The sequence below is a fragment of the Scyliorhinus torazame genome, chromosome 4 (genome assembly GCF_047496885.1).
Source record: "Scyliorhinus torazame isolate Kashiwa2021f chromosome 4, sScyTor2.1, whole genome shotgun sequence".
In the NCBI taxonomy this organism is placed as follows: Eukaryota; Metazoa; Chordata; class Chondrichthyes; order Carcharhiniformes; family Scyliorhinidae; genus Scyliorhinus; species Scyliorhinus torazame.
Window position 1 is genome coordinate 17,023,543 of NC_092710.1, and position 24,083 is coordinate 17,047,625.

A 24,083-nucleotide genomic window follows, 5' to 3' on the forward strand; every position below is an offset into this window, starting at 1 on the left:
CGTATATCAGTGTTACAGTGAGGAGTGTGGGATATATCAGTGTTACAGTGAGGGGTGTGGGGTATATCAGTGTTACAGTGAGGGGTGTGGGGTATATCAGTGTTACAGTGAGGAGTGTGGGGTATATCAGTGTTACAGAGAGGGTTGTGAGGTATATCAGAGTGTTACAGTGAGGGGTGTGGGGTATATCAGAGTGTTACAGTGAGGGGTGTGGGATATATCAGAGTGTTACAGTGAGGGGTGTGGGGTATATCAGAGTGTTACAGTGAGGGGTGTGGGATATATCAGAGTGTTACAGTGAGGGGTGTGGGGTATATCAGAGTGTTACAGTGAGGTGTGTGGGATATATCAGAGTGTTACAGTGAGGAGTGTGGGGTATATCAGTGTTACAGAGAGGGGTGTGAGGTATATCAGAGTGTTACAGTGAGGGGTGTGGGGTATATCAGAGTGTTACAGTGAGGGGTGTGGGATATATCAGAGTGTTACAGTGAGGGGTGTGGGGTATATCAGTGTTACAGTGAGGGGTGTGGGGTATATCAGTGTTACAGTGAGGAGTGTGGGGTATATCAGTGTTACAGAGAGGGGTGTGAGGTATATCAGAGTGTTACAGTGAGGGGTGTGGGGTATATCAGAGTGTTACAGTGAGGGGTGTGGGATATATCAGAGTGTTACAGTGGGGGTGTGGGGTATATCAGTGTTACAGTGAGGGGTGTGGCGTAGATCAGAGCGTTACAGTGAGGGGTGTGGGGTATATCAGAGTGTTACAGTGAGGGGTGTGGGGTATATCAGTGTTACAGTGAGGGGTGTGGGGTATATCAGAGTGTTACAGTGAGGGGTGTGGGATATATCAGAGTGTTACAGTGAGGGGTGTGGGGTATATCAGTGTTACAGTGAGGGGTGTGGGGTATATCAGTGTTACAGTGAGGGGTGTGGGGTATATCAGTGTTACAGTGAGGGGTGTGGGATATATCAGTGTTACAGTGAGGGGTGTGGGGTATATCAGTGTTACAGTGAGGGGTGTGGGATATATCAGTGTTACAGTGAGGGGTGTGGGGTATATCAGTGTTACAGTGAGGGGTGTGGGATATATCAGTGTTACAGTGAGGGGTGTGGGGTATATCAGTGTTACAGTGAGGGGTGTGGGGTATATCAGTGTTACAGTGAGGGGTGTGGGTTATATCAGTGTTACAGTGAGGGGTGTGGGGTATATCAGTGATACAGTGAGGGGTGTGGGGTATATCAGAGTGTTACAGTGAGGGGTGTGGGGGTATATCAGTGTTACAGTGAGGGGTGTGGGGTATATCGGTGTTACAGTGAGGAGTGTGGGGTATATCAGAGTGTTACAGTGAGGGGTGTGGGGGTATATCAGTGTTACAGTGAGGGGTGTGGGATATATCAGTGTTACAGTGAGGGGTGTGGGGTATATCAGTGTTACAGTGAGGGGTGTGGGGTATATCGGTGTTACAGTGAGGAGTGTGGGGTATATTAGTGTTACAGTGAGGGGTGTGGGGTATATCAGTGTTACAGTGAGGGGTGTGGGGTATATCAGTGTTACAGTGAGGGGTGTGGGATATATCAGTGTTACAGTGAGGGGTGTGGGGTATATCAGTGTTACAGTGAGGGGTGTGGGATATATCAGTGTTACAGTGAGGGGTGTGGGGTATATCAGTGTTACAGTGAGGGGTGTGGGATATATCAGTGTTACAGTGAGGGGTGTGGGGTATATCAGTGTTACAGTGAGGGGTGTGGGGTATATCAGTGTTACAGTGAGGGGTGTGGGATATATCAGTGTTACAGTGAGGGGTGTGGGGTATATCAGTGTTACAGTGAGGGGTGTGGGATATATCAGTGTTACAGTGAGGGGTGTGGGGTATATCAGTGTTGCAGTGAGGGGTGTGGGGTATATCAGTGTTACAGTGAGGGGTGTGGGGTATATCAGTGTTACAGTGAGGGGTGTGGGGTATATCAGTGTTACAGTGAAGGTGTGGGGATATATCAGTGTTACAGAGAGGGGTGTGGGGTATATCAGTGTTACAGTGAGGGGTGTGGGGTATATCAGTGTTACAGTGAGGGGTGTGTGGTATATCAGTGTTACAGTGAGGGGTGTGGGGTATATCAGTGTTACAGTGAGGGGTGTGGGGTATATCAGAGTGTTACAGTGAGGGGTGTGGGGTATATCAGTGTTACAGTGAGGGGTGTGGGATATATCAGAGTGTTACAGTGAGGGGTGTGGGGTATATCAGTGTTACAGTGAGGGTTGTGGGGTATATCAGAGTGTTACAGTGAGGGGTGTGGGGTATATCAGTGTTACAGTGAGGGGTGTGGGATATATCAGTGTTACCGTGAGGGGTGTGGGGTATATCAGTGTTACAGTGAGGGGTGTGGGATATATCAGTGTTACAATGAGGGGTGTGGGGTATATCAGTGTTATAGTGAGAGGTGTGGGGTATATCAGTGTTACAGTGAGGGGTGTGGGGTATATCAGTGTTACAGTGAGGAGTGTGGGGTATATCAGTGTTACAGTGAGGGGTGTGGGGGTATATCAGAGTGTTACAGTGAGGGGTGTGGGGTATATCAGTGTTACAGTGAGGGGTGTGGGGTATATCAGTGTTATAGTGAGGGGTGTGGTGTATATCAGTGTTACAGTGAGGGGTGTGGGGTATATCAGTGTTACAGTGAGGAGTGTGGGGTATATCAGTGTTACAGTGAGGGGTGTGGGGGTATATCAGAGTGTTACAGTGAGGGGTGTGGGGTATATCAGTGTTACAGTGAGGGGTGTGGGGTATATCAGTGTTACAGTGAGGGGTGTGGGGTATATCAGTGTTACAGTGAGGGGTGTGGGGGTATATCAGAGTGTTACAGTGAGGGGTGTGGGGTATATCAGTGTTACAGTGAGGGGTGTGGGGTATATCAGTGTTACAGTGAGGGGTGTGGGGTATATTAGTGTTAATGTGAGGGGTGTGGGGTATATCAGTGTTACAGAGAGGGGTGTGAGGTATATCAGAGTGTTACAGTGAGGGGTGTGGGGTATATCAGTGTTACAGTGAGGAGTGTGGGATATATCAGTGTTACAGTGAGGGGTGTGGGGTATATCAGTGTTACAGTGAGGGGTGTGGGGTATATCAGTGTTACAGTGAGGGGTGTGGGGTATATCAGTGTTACAGTGAGGGGTGTGGGGTATATCAGTGTTACAGTGAGGGGTGTGGGGTATATCAGTGTTACAGTGAGGGGTGTGGGGTATATCAGTGTTACAGTGAGGGGTGTGGGGTATATCAGAGTGTTACAGTGACGGGTGTGGGGTATATCAGTGTTACAGTGAGGGGTGTGGGGTATATCAGTGTTACAGTGAGGGGTGTGGGATATATCAGTGTCACAGTGAGGGGTGTGGAGTATATCAGTGTTACAGTGAGGGGTCTGGGGTATATCAGTGTCACAGTGAGGGGTGTGGGGTATACCAGTGTACAGTGAGGGGTGTGGGGTATATCAGTGTTACAGTGAGGGGTGTGGGGTATATCAGTGTTACAGTGAGGGGTGTGGGATATATCAGTGTTACAGTGAGGGGTGTGGAGTATATCAGTGTTACAGTGAGGGGTGTGGGGTATATCAGAGTGTTACAGTGAGGGGTGTGGGGTATATCAGTGTTACAGTGAGGGGTGTGGGGTATATCAGTGTTACAGTGAGGGGTGTGGGGTATATCAGTGTTACAGTGAGGGGTGTGGGGTATATCAGTGTTACAGTGAGGGGTGTGGGGTATATCAGTGTTACAGTGAGGGGTGTGGGGTATATCAGTGTTACAGTGAGGGGTGTGGGATATATCAGTGTTACAGTGAGGGGTGTGGGGTATATCAGTGTTACAGTGAGGGGTGTGGGGTATATCAGTGTTACAGTGAGGGGTGTGGGGTATATCAGTGTTACAGTGAGGGGTGTGGGGTATATCAGAGTGTTACAGTGAGGGGTGTGGGGTATATCAGTGTTACAGTGAGGGGTGTGGGGTATATCAGTGTTACAGTGAGGGGTGAGGGGTATATCAGTGTTACAGTGAGGGGTGTGGGGTATATCAGTGTTACAGTGAGGTGTGTGGAGTATATCAGTGTTACAGTGAGGGGTGTGGGATATATCAGTGTTACAGTGAGGGGTGTGGGATATATCAGTGTTACAGTGAGGGGTGTGGGATATATCAGTGTTACAGTGAGGGGTGTGGGGTATATCAGAGTGTTACAGTGAGGGGTGTGGGGTATATCAGTGTTACAGTGAGGGGTGTGGAGTATATCAGAGTTACAGTGAGGGGTGTGGGATATATCAGTGTTACAGTGAGGGGTGTGGGGTATATCAGTGTTACAGTGAGGGGTGTGGCGTATATCAGTGTTACAGTGAGGAGTGTGGGATATATCAGAGTGTTACAGTGAGGGGTGTGGGGTATATCAGAGTGTTACAGTGAGGGGTGTGGGATATATCAGAGTGTTACAGTGAGGGGTGTGGGGTATATCAGAGTGTTACAGTGAGGGGTGTGGGATATATCAGAGTGTTACAGTGAGGGGTGTGGGGTATATCAGAGTGTTACAGTGAGGGGTGTGGGATATATCAGAGTGTTACAGTGAGGAGTGTGGGGTATATCAGTGTTACAGAGAGGGGTGTGAGGTATATCAGAGTGTTACAGTGAGGGGTGTGGGGTATATCAGAGTGTTACAGTGAGGGGTGTGGGATATATCAGAGTGTTACAGTGAGGGGTGTGGGGTATATCAGTGTTACAGTGAGGGGTGTGGGGTATATCAGTGTTACAGTGAGGAGTGTGGGGTATATCAGTGTTACAGAGAGGGGTGTGAGGTATATCAGAGTGTTACAGTGAGGTGTGTGGGGTATATCAGAGTGTTACAGTGAGGGGTGTGGGATATATCAGAGTGTTACAGTGGGGGTGTGGGGTATATCAGTGTTACAGTGAGGGGTGTGGCGTAGATCAGAGCGTTACAGTGAGGGGTGTGGGGTATATCAGAGTGTTACAGTGAGGGGTGTGGGGTATATCAGAGTGTTACAGTGAGGGGTGTGGGGTATATCAGTGTTACAGTGAGGGGTGTGGGGTATATCAGTGTTACAGTGAGGGGTGTGGGGTATATCAGTGTTACAGTGAGGGGTGTGGGGTATATCAGTGATACAGTGAGGGGTGTGGGGTATATCAGAGTGTTACAGTGAGGGGTGTGGGGTATATCGGTGTTACAGTGAGGAGTGTGGGGTATATTAGTGTTACAGTGAGGGGTGTGGGGTATATCAGTGTTACAGTGAGGGGTGTGGGGTATATCAGTGTTACAGTGAGGGGTGTGGGATATATCAGTGTTACAGTGAGGGGTGTGGGATATATCAGTGTTACAGTGAGGGGTGTGGGATATATCAGTGTTACAGTGAGGGGTGTGGGGTATATCAGAGTGTTACAGTGAGGGGTGTGGGGTATATCAGTGTTACAGTGAGGGGTGTGGAGTATATCAGAGTTACAGTGAGGGGTATGGGATATATCAGTGTTACAATGAGGGGTGTGGGGCATATCAGTGTTACAGTGAGGGGTGTGGCGTATATCAGTGTTACAGTGAGGAGTGTGGGATATATCAGTGTTACAGTGAGGGGTGTGGGGTATATCAGTGTTACAGTGAGCGGTGTGGGGTATATCAGTGTTACAGTGAGGAGTGTGGGGTATATCAGTGTTACAGAGAGGGGTGTGAGGTATATCAGAGTGTTACAGTGAGGGGTGTGGGGTATATCAGAGTGTTACAGTGAGGGGTGTGGGATATATCAGAGTGTTACAGTGAGGGGTGTGGGGTATATCAGAGTGTTACAGTGAGGGGTGTGGGATATATCAGAGTGTTACAGTGAGGGGTGTGGGGTATATCAGAGTGTTACAGTGAGGGGTGTGGGATATATCAGAGTGTTACAGTGAGGAGTGCGGGGTATATCAGTGTTACAGAGAGGGGTGTGAGGTATATCAGAGTGTTACAGTGAGGGGTGTGGGGTATATCAGAGTGTTACAGTGAGGGGTGTGGGATATATCAGAGTGTTACAGTGAGGGGTGTGGGGTATATCAGTGTTACAGTGAGGGGTGTGGGGTATATCAGTGTTACAGTGAGGAGTGTGGGGTATATCAGTGTTACAGAGAGGGGTGTGAGGTATATCAGAGTGTTACAGTGAGGGGTGTGGGGTATATCAGAGTGTTACAGTGAGGGGTGTGGGATATATCAGAGTGTTACAGTGGGGGTGTGGGGTATATCAGTGTTACATTGAGGGGTGTGGCGTAGATCAGAGCGTTACAGTGAGGGGTGTGGGGTATATCAGAGTGTTACAGTGAGGGGTGTGGGGTATATCAGAGTGTTACAGTGAGGGGTGTGGGGTATATCAGTGTTACAGTGAGGGGTGTGGGGTATATCAGTGTTACAGTGAGGGGTGTGGGGTATATCAGTGTTACAGTGAGGGGTGTGGGGTATATCAGTGATACAGTGAGGGGTGTGGGGTATATCAGAGTGTTACAGTGAGGGGTGTGGGGTATATCGGTGTTACAGTGAGGAGTGTGGGGTATATTAGTGTTACAGTGAGGGGTGTGGGGTATATCAGTGTTACAGTGAGGGGTGTGGGGTATATCAGTGTTACAGTGAGGGGTGTGGGATATATCAGTGTTACAGTGAGGGGTGTGGGGTATATCAGTGTTACAGTGAGGGGTGTGGGATATATCAGTGTTACAGTGAGGGGTGTGGGGTATATCAGTGTTACAGTGAGGGGTGTGGGATATATCAGTGTTACAGTGAGGGGTGTGGGGTATATCAGTGTTACAGTGAGGGGTGTGGGGTATATCAGTGTTACAGTGAGGGGTGTGGGATATATCAGTGTTACAGTGAGGGGTGTGGGGTATATCAGTGTTACAGTGAGGGGTGTGGGATATATCAGTGTTACAGTGAGGGGTGTGGGGTATATCAGTGTTACAGTGAGGGTTGTGGGGTATATCAGTGTTACAGTGAGGGGTGTGGGGTATATCAGTGTTACAGTGAGGGGTGTGGGGTATATCAGTGTTACAGTGAAGGTGTGGGGATATATCAGTGTTACAGTGAGGGGTGTGGGGTATATCAGTGTTACAGTGAGGGGTGTGGGGTATATCAGTGTTACAGTGAGGGGTGTGTGGTATATCAGTGTTACAGTGAGGGGTGTGGGGTATATCAGAGTGTTACAGTGAGGGGTGTGGGGTATATCAGTGTTACAGTGAGGGGTGTGGGATATATCAGAGTGTTACAGTGAGGGGTGTGGGGTATATCAGTGTTACAGTGAGGGTTGTGGGGTATATCAGAGTGTTACAGTGAGGGGTGTGGGGTATATCAGTGTTACAGTGAGGTGTGTGGGATATATCAGAGTGTTACAGTGAGGGGTGTGGGGTATATCAGAGTGTTACAGTGAGGGGTGTGGGATATATCAGAGTGTTACAGTGAGGGGTGTGGGGTATATCAGAGTGTTACAGTGAGGGGTGTGGGGTATATCAGTGTTACAGTGAGGGGTGTGGGGTATATCAGAGTGTTACAGTGAGGGGTGTGGGGTATATCAGTGTTACAGTGAGGGGTGTGGGATATATCAGAGTGTTACAGTGAGGGGTGTGGGGTATATCAGTGTTACAGTGAGGGTTGTGGGGTATATCAGAGTGTTACAGTGAGGGGTGTGGGGTATATCAGTGTTACAGTGAGGGGTGTGGGATATATCAGTGTTACCGTGAGGGGTGTGGGGTATATCAGTGTTACAGTGAGGGGTGTGGGATATATCAGTGTTACAATGAGGGGTGTGGGGTATATCAGTGTTATAGTGAGGGGCGTGGGGTATATCAGTGTTACAGTGAGGGGTGTGGGGTATATCAGTGTTACAGTGAGGAGTGTGGGGTATATCAGTGTTACAGTGAGGGGTGTGGGGGTATATCAGAGTGTTACAGTGAGGGGTGTGGGGTATATCAGTGTTACAGTGAGGGGTGTGGGGTATATCAGTGTTATAGTGAGGGGTGTGGGGTATATCAGTGTTACAGTGAGGGGTGTGGGGTATATCAGTGTTACAGTGAGGAGTGTGGGGTATATCAGTGTTACAGTGAGGGGTGTGGGGGTATATCAGAGTGTTACAGTGAGGGGTGTGGGGTATATCAGTGTTACAGTGAGGGGTGTGGGGTATATCAGTGTTACAGTGAGGGGTGTGGGGTATATCAGTGTTACAGTGAGGGGTGTGGGGGTATATCAGAGTGTTACAGTGAGGGGTGTGGTGTATATCAGTGTTACAGTGAGGGGTGTGGGGTATATCAGTGTTACAGTGAGGGGTGTGGGGTATATTAGTGTTAATGTGAGGGGTGTGGGGTATATCAGTGTTACAGAGAGGGGTGTGAGGTATATCAGAGTGTTACAGTGAGGGGTGTGGGGTATATCAGTGTTACAGTGAGGAGTGTGGGATATATCAGTGTTACAGTGAGGGGTGTGGGGTATATCAGTGTTACAGTGAGGGGTGTGGGGTATATCAGTGTTACAGTGAGGGGTGTGGGGTATATCAGTGTTACAGAGAGGGGTGTGAGGTATATCAGAGTGTTACAGTGAGGGGTGTGGGGTATATCAGTGTTACAGTGAGGGGTGTGGGGTATATCAGTGTTACAGTGAGGAGTGTGGGATATATCAGTGTTACAGTGAGGGGTGTGGGGTATATCAGTGTTACAGTGAGGGGTGTGGGGTATATCAGTGTTACAGTGAGGGGTGTGGGGTATATCAGTGTTACAGAGAGGGGTGTGAGGTATATCAGAGTGTTACAGTGAGGGGTGTGGGTTTTTCACGATAACCAATATGTTCTCTGTCTCTAGGACCGTGAATTAACAACGGAGGAGATTGAAGGTAAATTTAAGATGTTAAAAATCTTCTTCAGTTAACAAATGGATAAAACGCCTTCCCATTCTCTCCCAATCTACACAATCCCAATGGATCAATCGCCTTCCCATTCACTCCCATTCTACACAATCCCAATGGATCAATCCCCTTCCCATTCACTCCCATTCTACACAATCCCAATGGATCAAACCCCTTCCCATTCACTCCCATTCTACACCATCCCAAAGGATCAATCCCCTTCCCATTCACTCCCATTCTACACAATCCCAATGGATCAATCCCCTTCCCATTCACTCCCATTCTACACAATCCCAGTGGATCAATCCCCTTCCCATTCACTCCCATTCTACACAATCCCAATGGATCAATCCCCTTCCCATTCACTCCCATTCTACACAATCCCAATGGATCAAACCCCTTCCCATTCACTCCCATTCAACACAATCCCAATGGATCAATCCCCTTCCCAATCACTCCCACTCTACACAATCCCAATGGATCAATCCCCATCCCATTCACTCCTATTCAACACAATTCTAATGGATCAAACCCCTTCCCATTCACTCCCATTCTACACAATCACAATTGGATCAACCCCTTCCCATTCTACACAATCCCAATGGATCAAACCCCTTCCCATTCACTCCCATTCTACACAATCCCAATGGATCAAACCCCTTCCCATTCACTCCCATTCAACACAATCCCAATGGATCAATCCCCTTCCCATTCACTCCTATTCAACACAATTCTAATGGATCAAACCCCTTCCCATTCACTCCCATTCTACACAATCACAATTGGATCAACCCCTTCCCATTCTACACAATCCCAATGGATCAAACCCCTTCCCATTCACTCCCATTCTACACAATCCCAATGGATCAAACCCCTTCCCATTCACTCCCATTGTACACAATCCCAATGGATCAAACACCTTCCCATTGACTCCCATTCTACACAATCCCAATGGATCAATCCAATTCCCATTCACTCCCATTCTACACAATCCCAATGGATCAATCCCATTCCCATTCACTCCCATTCTACACAATCCCAATGGATCAATCCCCATCCCATTCGCTCCCATTGTACACAATCCCAATGTATCAATTCCCTTCCCATTCACTCCCAGTATACCCAATCCCAATGGATCGATCCCCTTCCCATTCACTCCCATTCTACACAATCCCAATGGATCAAACCACTTCCCATTCACTCCCATTCTACACAATCCCTATGGATCAATCCCCTTCCCATTCACTCCCATTCTACAAAATCCCAATGGATCAAACCCCTTCCCATTCACTCCCATTCTACACATTCCCAATGGATCAATTCCCTTCCCATTCACTCCCATTCTACACAATCCCAATGGATCAAACCACTTCCCATTCACTCCCATTGTACACAATCCCAATGGATCAAACCCCTTCCCATTCACTCCCATTCTACACAATCCCAATGGATCGAGCCCCTTCCCATTCACTCACATTCTACACATTCCCTATGGATCAAACCCCTTCCCATTCACTCCCATTCTACACAATCCCAATGGATCAAACCCCTTCCCATTCACTCCCATTCTACACAATCCCAATGGATCAAACCCCTTCCCATTCACTCCCATTCTACACAATCCCAATGGATCAATCCCAATGGATCAATCCGATTCCCATTCACTCCCATTCTACACAATCCCAATGGATCAATCCCATTCCCATTCACTCCCATTCTACACAATCCCAATGGATCAATCCTCATCCCATTCGCTCCCATTGTACACAATCCCAATGTATCAATTCCCTTCCCATTCACTCCCAGTATACACAATCCCAATGTATCGATCCCCTTCCCATTCACTCCCATTCAACACAATCCTAATGGATCAATCCCCTTCCCATTCACTCCCATTGTACACAATCCCAATGGATCAAACCCCTTCCCATTCACTCCCATTCTACACAATCCCAATGGATCAAACCCCTTCCCATTCACTCCCATTCAGCACAATCCCAATGGATCAAACCCCTTCCCATTCACTCCCATTCTACACAATCCCAATGGATCAATCCCCTTCCCATTTACTCCCATTCTACACAATCCCAATGGATGAAACCCCTTCCCATTCACTCCCATTCAACACAATCTAAATGGATCAATCCCCTTCCCATTCACTCCCATTCTACACAATCCCAATGGATCAAACCCCTTCCCATTCACTCCCATTCTACACAATCCCAATGGATCAAACCCCTTCCCATTCACTCCCATTCTACACAATCCCAATGGATCAATCCAATTCCCATTCACTCCCATTCTACGCAATCCCAATGGATCAATCCCATTCCCATTCACTCCCATTCTACACAATCCCAATGGATCAATCCCCATCCCATTCGCTCCCATTGTACACAATCCCAATGTATCAATTCCCTTCCCATTCACTCCCAGTATACACAATCCCAATGGATCGATCCCCTTCCCATTCACTCCCATTCAACACAATCCTAATGGATCAATCCCCTTCCCATTCACTCCCATTGTACACAATCCCAATGGATCAAACCCCTTCCCATTCACTCCCATTCTACACAATCCCAAAGGATCAATCCCTTTCCCATTCACTCCCATTCTACACAATCCCAATGGATAAAACCCCTTCCCATTCTCTCCCATTCTACACAATCCCAATGGATCAAACCCCTTCCCATTCACTCCCATTCTACACAATCCCAGTGGATCAATCCCCTTCCCATTCACTCCCATTCTACACAATCCCAATGGATCAATCCCCTTCCCATTCACTCCCATTCTACACAATCCCAATGGATCAAACCCCTTCCCATTCACTCCCATTCAACACAATCCCAATGGATCAATCCCCTTCCCAATCACTCCCACTCTACACAATCCCAATGGATCAATCCCCATCCCATTCACTCCTATTCAACACAATTCTAATGGATCAAACCCCTTCCCATTCACTCCCATTCTACACAATCACAATTGGATCAACCCCTTCCCATTCTACACAATCCCAATGGATCAAACCCCTTCCCATTCACTCCCATTCTACACAATCCCAATGGATCAAACCCCTTCCCATTCACTCCCATTCAACACAATCCCAATGGATCAATCCCCTTCCCATTCACTCCTATTCAACACAATTCTAATGGATCAAACCCCTTCCCATTCACTCCCATTCTACACAATCACAATTGGATCAACCCCTTCCCATTCTACACAATCCCAATGGATCAAACCCCTTCCCATTCACTCCCATTCTACACAATCCCAATGGATCAAACCCCTTCCCATTCACTCCCATTGTACACAATCCCAATGGATCAAACACCTTCCCATTGACTCCCATTCTACACAATCCCAATGGATCAATCCAATTCCCATTCACTCCCATTCTACACAATCCCAATGGATCAATCCCATTCCCATTCACTCCCATTCTACACAATCCCAATGGATCAATCCCCATCCCATTCGCTCCCATTGTACACAATCCCAATGTATCAATTCCCTTCCCATTCACTCCCAGTATACCCAATCCCAATGGATCGATCCCCTTCCCATTCACTCCCATTCTACACAATCCCAATGGATCAAACCACTTCCCATTCACTCCCATTCTACACAATCCCTATGGATCAATCCCCTTCCCATTCACTCCCATTCTACAAAATCCCAATGGATCAAACCCCTTCCCATTCACTCCCATTCTACACATTCCCAATGGATCAATTCCCTTCCCATTCACTCCCATTCTACACAATCCCAATGGATCAAACCACTTCCCATTCACTCCCATTGTACACAATCCCAATGGATCAAACCCCTTCCCATTCACTCCCATTCTACACAATCCCAATGGATCGAGCCCCTTCCCATTCACTCACATTCTACACATTCCCTATGGATCAAACCCCTTCCCATTCACTCCCATTCTACACAATCCCAATGGATCAAACCCCTTCCCATTCACTCCCATTCTACACAATCCCAATGGATCAAACCCCTTCCCATTCACTCCCATTCTACACAATCCCAATGGATCAATCCCAATGGATCAATCCGATTCCCATTCACTCCCATTCTACACAATCCCAATGGATCAATCCCATTCCCATTCACTCCCATTCTACACAATCCCAATGGATCAATCCTCATCCCATTCGCTCCCATTGTACACAATCCCAATGTATCAATTCCCTTCCCATTCACTCCCAGTATACACAATCCCAATGTATCGATCCCCTTCCCATTCACTCCCATTCAACACAATCCTAATGGATCAATCCCCTTCCCATTCACTCCCATTGTACACAATCCCAATGGATCAAACCCCTTCCCATTCACTCCCATTCTACACAATCCCAATGGATCAAACCCCTTCCCATTCACTCCCATTCAGCACAATCCCAATGGATCAAACCCCTTCCCATTCACTCCCATTCTACACAATCCCAATGGATCAATCCCCTTCCCATTTACTCCCATTCTACACAATCCCAATGGATGAAACCCCTTCCCATTCACTCCCATTCAACACAACCTAAATGGATCAATCCACTTCCCATTCACTCCCATTCTACACAATCCCAATGGATCAAACCCCTTCCCATTCACTCCGATTGTACACAATCCCAATGGATCAAACCCCTTCCCATTTACTCCCATTCTAGACATTCCTAATGGATCAATCCCCTTCCCATTCACTCCCATTCTACACAATCCCAATGGATCAATCCCTTTCCCATTCACTCCCATTCTACACAATCCCAAAGGATCAATCCCCTTCCCATTCACTCCCATTCTACACAATCCCAATGGATCAAACCCCTTCCCATTCTCTCCCATTCGACACAATCCCAATGGATCAAACCCCTTCCCATTCACTCCCATTCTACACAATCCCAATGGATCAAACCCCTTCCCATTCACTCCCATTCTACACAATCCCAATGGATCAAACCCCTTCCCATTCACTCCCATTCAACACAATCCCAATGGATCAATCCCCTTCCCATTCACTCCTATTCAACACAATCCTAATGGATCAAACCCCTTCCCATTCACTCCCATTCTACACAATCACAATTGGATCAACCCCTTCCCATTCACTCCCATTCTACACAATCCCAATGGATCAAACCCCTTCCCATTCACTCCCTTTCTACACAATCCCAATGGATCAAACCCCTTCCCATTCACTCCCATTGTACACAATCCCAATGGATCAAACACCTTCCCATTCACTCCCATTCTACACAATCCCAATGGATCAATCCCAATGGATCAATCCGATTCCCATTCACTCCCATTCTACACAATCCCAATGGATCAATCTCATTCCCATTCACTCCCATTCTACACAATCCCAATGGATCAATCCCCATCCCATTCGCTCCCATTGTACACAATCCCAATGGATCAATCCCCTTCCCATTCACTCCCATTCTACACAATCCCAATGTATCAATCCCCTTCCCATTTACTCCCATTCTACACAATCCCAATGGATGAATCCCCTTCCCATTCACTCCCATTCAACACAATCTAAATGGATCAATCCCCTTCCCATTCACTCCCATTCTACACGATCCCAATGGATCAAACCCCTTCCCATTCACTCCCATTCTACACAATCCCAATGGTCAAACCCCTTCCCATTCACTCCCATTCTACACAATCCCAATGGATCAATCCCAATGGATCAATCCGATTCCCATTCACTCCCATTCTACACAATCCCAATGGATCAATCCCATTCCCATTCACTCCCATTCTACACAATCCCAATGGATCAATCCCCATCCCATTCGCTCCCATTGTACACAATCCCAATGTATCAATTCCCTTCCCATTCACTCCCAGAATACACGATCCCAATGGATCGATCCCCTTCCCATTCACTCCCATTCAACACAATCCCAATGCATCAAACCCCTTCCCATTCACTCCCATAGTACACAATCCCAATGGATCAAACACCTTCCCATTCACTCCCATTCTACACAATCCCAATGGATCAATCCCAATGGATCAATCCGATTCCCATTCACTCCCATTCTACACAATCCCAATGGATCAATCCCATTCCCATTCACTCCCATTCTACACAATCCCAATGGATCAATCCCCATCCCATTCGCTCCCATTGTACATAATCCCAATGCATCAATTCCCTTCCCATTCACTCCCAGTATACCCAATCCCAATGGATCGATCCCCTTCCCATTTACTCCCATTCAACACAATCCTAATGGATCAATCCCCTTACCATTCACTCCCATTGTACACAATCCCAATGGATCAAACCCCTTCCCATTCACTCCCATTCTACACAATCCCAATGGATCAATCCCCTTCCCATTTACTCCCATTCTACACAATCCCAATGGATGAAACCCCTTCCCATTCACTCCCATTCAACACAATCTAAATGGATCAATCCCCTTCCCATTCACTCCCATTCTACACAATCCCAATGGATCAAACCCCTTCCCATTCACTCCCATTCTACACAATCCCAATGGATCAATCCCAATGGATCAATCAAATTCCCATTCACTCCCATTCTACGCAATCCCAATGGATCAATCCCATTCCCATTCACTCCCATTCTACACAATCCCAATGGATCAATCCCCATCCCATTCGCTCCCATTGTACACAATCCCAATGTATCAATTCCCTTCCCATTCACTCCCAGTATACACAATCCCAATGGATCGATCCCCTTCCCATTCACTCCCATTCAACACAATCCTAATGGATCAATCCCCTTCCCATTCACTCCCATTGTACACAATCCCAATGGATCAAACCCCTTCCCATTCACTCCCATTCTACACAATCCCAATGGATCAAACCCCTTCCCATTCACTCCCATTCAACACAATCCCAATGGATCAAACCCCTTCCCATTCAATCCCATTCTACACAATCCCAATGGATCAATCCCCTTCACATTCACTCCCATTCTAAACAATCCCAATGGATCAAACCCCTTCCCATTCACTCCCATTGTACACAATCCCAATGGATCAAACCCCTTCCCATTTACTCCCATTCTAGACAATCCTAATGGATCAATCCCCTTCCATTCACTCCCATTCTACACAATCCCAATGGATCAAACCCTTTCCCATTCACTCCCATTCTACACAATCCCAAAGGATCAATCCCTTTCCCATTCACTCCCATTCTACACAATCCCAATGGATAAAACCCCTTTCCATTCTCTCCCATTCTACACAATCCCAATGGATCAAACCCCTTCCCATTCACTCCCATTCTACACAATCCCAATGGATCAAACCCCTTCCCATTCACTCCCATTCTACACAATCCCAATGGATCAAACCCCTTCCCATTCACAGCCATTCAACACAATCCCAATGGATCAATCCCCTTCCCATTCACTCCTATTCAACACAATCCCAATGGATCAAACCCCTTCCCATTCACTCCCATTCTACACAATCCCAATGGATCAAACCCCTTCCCATTCACTCCCAGTATACACAATCCCAATGGAGCGATCCCCTTCCCATTCACTCCCATTCTACACAATCACAATTGGATCAACCCCTTCCCATTCACTCCCATTCTACACAATCCCAATGGATCAAACCCCTTCCCATTCACTCCCATTCTACACAATCCCAATGGATCAAACCCCTTCCCATTCACTCCCATTGTACACAATCCCAATGGATCAAACACCTTCCCATTCACTCCCATTCTACACAATCCCAATGGATCAATCCCAATGGATCAATCCGATTCCCATTCACTCCCATTCTACACAATCCCAATGGATCAATCTCATTCCCATTCACTCCCATTCTACACAATCCCAATGGATCAATCCCCATCCCATTCGCTCCCATTGTACACAATCCCAATGTATCAATTCCCTTCCCATTCACTCCCAGTATAACCAATCCCAATGGATCGATCCCCTTCCCATTCACTCCCATTCAACACAATCCTAATGCATCAATCCCTTCCCATTCACTCCCATTGTACACAATCCCAATGGATCAAACCCCTTCCCATTCACTCCCATTCTACACAATCCCAATGTATCAATCCCCTTCCCATTTACTCCCATTCTACACAATCCCAATGGATGAATCCCCTTCCCATTCACTCCCATTCAACACAATCTAAATGGATCAATCCCCTTCCCATTCACTCCCATTCTACACGATCCCAATGGATCAAACCCCTTCCCATTCACTCCCATTCTACACAATCCCAATGGTCAAACCCCTTCCCATTCACTCCCATTCTACACAATCCCAATGGATCAATCCCAATGGATCAATCCGATTCCCATTCACTCCCATTCTACACAATCCCAATGGATCAATCCCATTCCCATTCACTCCCATTCTACACAATCCCAATGGATCAATCCCCATCCCATTCGCTCCCATTGTACACAATCCCAATGTATCAATTCCCTTCCCATTCACTCCCAGAATACACAATCCCAATGGATCGATCCCCTTCCCATTCACTCCCATTCAACACAATCCCAATGCATCAAACCCCTTCCCATTCACTCCCATAGTACACAATCCCAATGGATCAAACACCTTCCCATTCACTCCCATTCTACACAATCCCAATGGATCAATCCCAATGGATCAATCCGATTCCCATTCACTCCCATTCTACACAATCCCACTGGATCAATCCATTCACATTCACTCCCATTCTACACAATCCCAATGGATCAATCCCCATCCCATTCGCTCCCATTGTACACAATCCCAATGCATCAATTCCCTTCCCATTCACTCCCAGTATACCCAATCCCAATGGATCGATCCCCTTCCCATTTACTCCCATTCAACACAATCCTAATGGATCAATCCCCTTACCATTCACTCCCATTGTACACAATCCCAATGGATCAAACCCCTTCCCATTCACTCCCATTCTACACAATCCCAATGGATCAATCCCCTTCCCATTTACTCCCATTCTACACAATCCCAATGGATGAAACCCCTTCCCATTCACTCCCATTCAACACAATCTAAATGGATCAATCCCCTTCCCATTCACTCCCATTCTACACAATCCCAATGGATCAAAACCCTTCCCATTCACTCCCATTCTACACAATCCCAATGGATCAAACCCCTTCCCATTCATTCCCATTCTACACAATCCCAATGGATCAATCCCAATGGATCAATCCAATTCCCATTCACTCCCATTCTACGCAATCCCAATGGATCAATCCCATTCCCATTCACTCCCATTCTACACAATCCCAATGGATCAATCCCCATCCCATTCGCTCCCATTGTACAGAATCCCAATGTATCAATTCCCTTCCCATTCACTCCCAGTATACACAATCCCAATGGATCGATCCCCTTCCCATTCACTCCCATTCAACACAATCCTAATGGATCAATCCCCTTCCCATTCACTCCCATTGTACACAATCCCAATGGATCAAACCCCTTCCCATTCACTCCCATTCTACACAATCCCAATGGATCAAACCCCTTCCCATTCACTCCCATTCAACACAATCCCAATGGATCAAACCCCTTCCCATTCACTCCCATTCTACACAATCCCAATGGATCAATCCCCTTCACATTCACTCCCATTCTAAACAATCCCAAAGAATCAAACCCCTTCCCATTCACTCCCATTGTACACAATCCCAATGGATCAAACCCCTTCCCATTTACTCCCATTCTAGACAATCCTAATGGATCAATCCCCTTCCATTCACTCCCATTCTACACAATCCCAATGGATCAAACCCTTTCCCATTCACTCCCATTCTACACAATCCCAAAGGATCAATCCCTTTCCCATTCACTCCCATTCTACACAATCCCAATGGATAAAACCCCTTTCCATTCTCTCCCATTCTACACAATCCCAATGGATCAAACCCCTTCCCATTCACTCCCATTCTACACAATCCCAATGGATCAAACCCCTTCCCATTCACTCCCATTCTACACAATCCCAATGGATCAAACCCCTTCCCATTCACACCCATTCAACACAATCCCAATGGATCAATCCCCTTCCCATTCACTCCTATTCAACACAATCCCAATGGATCAAACCCCTTCCCATTCACTCCCATTCTACACAATCCCAATGGATCAAACCCCTTCCCATTCACTCCCAGTATACACAATCCCAATGGATCGATCCCCTTCCCATTCACTCCCATTCAACACAATCCTAATGGATCAATCCCCTTCCCATTCACTCCCATTCTACACAATCCCAATGGATCAAACCCCTTCCCATTCACTCCCATTCAACACAATCCCAATGGATCAAACCCCTTCCCATTCACTCCCATTCTACACAATCCCAATGGATCAATCCCCTTCACATTCACTCCCATTCTAAACAATCCCAATGGATCAAACCCCTTACCATTCACTCCCATTGTACACAATCCCAATGGATCAAACCCCTTCCCATTCACTCCCATTCTACACAATCCCAATGGATCAAACCCCTTCCCATTCACTCCCATTCAACACAATCCCAATGGATAAATCCCCTTCCCATTCACTCCTATTCAACACAATCCCAAAGAATCAAACCCCTTCCCATTCACTCCGATTCTACACAATCCCAATGGATCAAACCCCTTCCCATTCACTCCCATTGTACACAATCCCAATGGATCAAACACCTTCCCATTCACTCCCATTCTACACAATCCCAATGGATCAATCCCAATGGATCAATCCGATTCCCATTCACTCCCATTCTACACAATCCCAATTTATCAATCCAATTCCCATTCACTCCCATTCTACACAATCCCAATGGATCAATCCCCATCCCATTCGCTCCCATTGTACACAATCCCAATGTATCAATTCCCTTCCCATTCACTCCCAGTATACCCAATCCCAATGGATCGATCCCCTTCCCATTCACTCCCATTCTACACAATCTCAATGGGTCAATCCCCTTTGCATTCACTCCCATTCTACACAATCCCAATGGATCAATCCCCTTAGCGTTCACTCACATTCTACGCAATCCCAATGGATCAATCCCCTTCCCATTCTCTCCCATTCTACACAATCCCAATGGATCAAACCCCTTCCCATTCACTCCCATTCTACACAATCCCAATAGATCAAACCCCTTCCCATTCACTCCCATGCTACACAATCCCAATGGATCAATCCGAACGGATCAATCCCATTCCCATTCACTCCCATTCTACACAATCCCAATGGATCAATCCCATTCAAATACACTCCCATTCTACACAATCCCAATGGATCAATCCCCATCCCATTTACTCCCATTGCACACAATCCCAATGTAGCAATTCCCTTCCCATTCACTCCCAGTATACACAATCCTAATGGATCAATCCCCTTCCCATTCACTCCAATTGTACACAATCCCAATGGATCAAACCCCTTCCCATTCACTCCCATTCTACACAATCCCAATGGATGCATCCCCTTCCATTGCGATTGTGTAGAATGGGAGTGAATGGGAAGGGGTTTGATCCATTGGGATTGTGTAGAATGGGAGTGAATGGAATCAATACCCTTCCCATTCATTCCAATTCTACACAATCCCAATGGATCAATCCCCTTCCCATTCATTCCCATTCTACACAATCCCAGTGGATCAATCCCCTTCCCATTCACTCCCATTCTACACAATCCCAATGGATCAAACCCCTTCCCATTCACTCCCATTCTACACAATCCTAATGGATCAAACCCCTTCCCATTCACTCCCATTCTACACAATCCCAATGGATCAATCCCCTTCCCATTCACTCCCATTCTACACAATCCCAATGGATCAAACCCCTTCCCATTCACTCCCATTCTACACAATCCCAATGGATCAAACCCCTTCCCATTCACTCCCATTCTACACAATCCCAATGGATCAATCCCAATGGATCAATCCGATTCCCATTCACTCCCATTCTACACAATCACAATGGATCAATCCCATTCCCATTCACTCCCATTCTACACAATCCCAATGGATCAATCCCCATCCCATTCGCTCCCATTGTACACAATCCCAATGTATCAATTCCCTTCCCATTCACTCCCAGTATACACAATCCCAATGGATCGATCCCCTTCCCAATCACTCCCATTCAACACAATCCTAATGGATCAATCCCCTTCCCATTCACTCCCATTGTACACAATCCCAATGGATCAAACCCCTTCCCATTCACTCCCATTCTACACAATCCCAATGGATGCATCCCCTTCCATTGCGATTGTGTAGAATGGGAGTGAATGGGAAGGGGTTTGATCCATTGGGATTGTGTAGAATGGGAGTGAATGGGATCAATACCCTTCCCATTCATTCCAATTCTACACAATCCCAATGGATCAATCCCCTTCCCATTCATTCCCATTCTACACAATCCCAGTGGATCAATCCCCTTCCCATTCACTCCCATTCTACACAATGCCAATGGATCAAACCCCTTCCCATTCACTCCCATTCTACACAATCCTAATGGATCAAACCCCTTCCCATTCACTCCCATTCTACACAATCCCAATGGATCAATCCCCTTCCCATTCACTCCCATTCTACACAATCTCAATGGATCAAACCCCTTCCCATTCACTCCCATTCTACACAATCCCAATGGATCAAACCCCTTCCCATTCACTCCCATTCTACACAATCCCAATGGATCAATCCGATTCCCATTCACTCCCATTCTACACAATCACAATGGATCAATCCCATTCCCATTCACTCCCATTCTACACAATCCCAATGGATCAATCCCCATCCCATTCGCTCCCATTGTACACAATCCCAATGTATCAATTCCCTTCCCATTCACTCCCAGTATACACAATCCCAATGGATCGATCCCCTTCCCAATCACTCCCATTCAACACAATCCTAATGGATCAATCCCCTTCCCATTCACTCCCATTGTACACAATCCCAATGGATCAAACCCCTTCCCATTCACTCCCATTCTACACAATCCCAATGGATCAAACCCCTTCCCATTCACTCCCATTCAACACAATCCCAATGGATCAAACCCCTTCCCATTCACTCCCATTCTACACAATCCCAATGGATCAATCCCCTTCACATTTACTCCCATTCTACACAATCCCAATGGATGAAACCCCTTCCCATTCACTCCCATTCAACACAATCTAAATGGATCAATCCCCTTCCCATTCACTCCCATTCTACACAATCCCAATGGATCAAACCCCTTCCCATTCACTCCCATTGTACACAATCCCAATGGATCAAACCCCTTCCCATTTACTCCCATTCTAGACAATCCTAATGGTTCAATCCCCTTCCCATTCACTCCCATTCTACACAATCCCAATGGATCAAACCCTTTCCCATTCACTCCCATTCTACACAATCCCAAAGGATCAATCCCCTTCCCATTCACTCCCATTCTACACAATCCCAATGGATAAAACCCTTCCCATTCTCTCCCATTCTACACAATCCCAATGGATCAAACCCTTTCCCATTCACTCCCATTCTACACAATCCCAATGGATCAAACCCCTTCCCATTCACTCCCATTCTACACAATCCCAATGGATCAAACCCCTTCCCATTCACTCCCATTCAACACAATCCCAATGGATCAATCCCCTTCCCATTCACTCCTATTCAACACAATTCTAATGGATCAAACCCCTTCCCATTCACTCCCATTCTACACAATCACAATTGGATCAAGCCCTTCCCATTCTACACAATCCCAATGGATCAAACCCCTTCCCATTCACTCCCATTCTACACAATCCCAATGGATCAAACCCCTTCCCATTCACTCCCATTGTACACAATCCCAATGGATCAAACACCTTCCCATTGACTCCCATTCTACACAATCCCAATGGATCAATCCAATTCCCATTCACTCCCATTCTACACAATCCCAATGGATCAATCCCATTCCCATTCACTCCCATTCTACACAATCCCAATGGATCAATCCCCATCCCATTCGCTCCCATTGTACACAATCCCAATGTATCAATTCTCTTCCCATTCACTCCCAGTATACCCAATCCCAATGGATCGATCCCCTTCCCATTCACTCCCATTCTACACAATCCCAATGGATCAATCCCCTTCCCATTCACTCCCATTCTACACAATCCCAATGGATCAAACCACTTCCCATTCACTCCCATTCTACACAATCCCTATGGATCAATCCCCTTCCCATTCACTCCCATTCTACACAATCCCAATGGATCAAACCCCTTCCCATTCACTCCCATTCTACACATTCCCAATGGATCAATTCCCTTCCCATTCACTCCCATTCTACACAATCCCATTGGATCAAACCACTTCCCATTCACTCCCATTGTACACAATCCCAATGGATCAAACCCCTTCCCATTCACTCCCATTCTACACAATCCCAATGGATCGAGCCCCTTCCCATTCACTCCCATTCTACACATTCCCTATGGATAAAACCCCTTCCCATTCACTCCCATTCTACACAATCCCAATGGATCAAACCCCTTCCCATTCACTCCCATTCTACACAATCCCAATGGATCAAACCCCTTCCCATTCACTCCCATTCTACACAATCCCAATGGATCAATCCCAATGGATCAATCCGATTCCCATTCACTCCCATTCTACACAATCCCAATGGATCAATCCCATTCCCATTCACTCCCATTCTACACAATCCCAATGGATCAATCCTCATCCCATTCGCTCCCATTGTACACAATCCCAATGTATCAATTCCCTTCCCATTCACTCCCAGTATACACAATCACAATGGATCGATCCCCTTCCCATTCACTCCCATTCAACACAATCCTAATGGATCAATCCCCTTCCCATTCACTCCCATTGTACACAATCCCAATGGATCAAACCCCTTCCCATTCACTCCCATTCTACACAATCCCAATTGATCAAACCCCTTCCCATTCACTCCCATTCAGCACAATCCCAATGGATCAAACCCCTTCCCATTCACTCCCATTCTACACAATCCCAATGGATCAATCCCCTTCCCATTTACTCCCATTCTACACAATCCCAATGGATGAAACCCCTTCCCATTCACTCCCATTCAACACAACCTAAATGGATCAATCCCCTTCCCATTCTCTCCCATTCTACACAATCCCAATG

General features: G+C 46.6%; 1 protein-coding gene across 1 annotated transcript in view; it reads left to right on the forward strand.

Moving 5' to 3' along the window:
• The window catches only part of LOC140410137 (calcium-binding protein 1-like), a 177,232-nt gene that overhangs the window by 49,431 nt on the left and 103,718 nt on the right, over nucleotides 1-24,083 (forward strand). Inside the window, exon 2 of the mRNA XM_072498089.1 lies at nucleotides 8,843-8,873. Within this exon, the coding sequence (XP_072354190.1) occupies nucleotides 8,843-8,873 (31 nt within the window). The remainder of the gene's footprint in view (nucleotides 1-8,842; nucleotides 8,874-24,083) is intronic.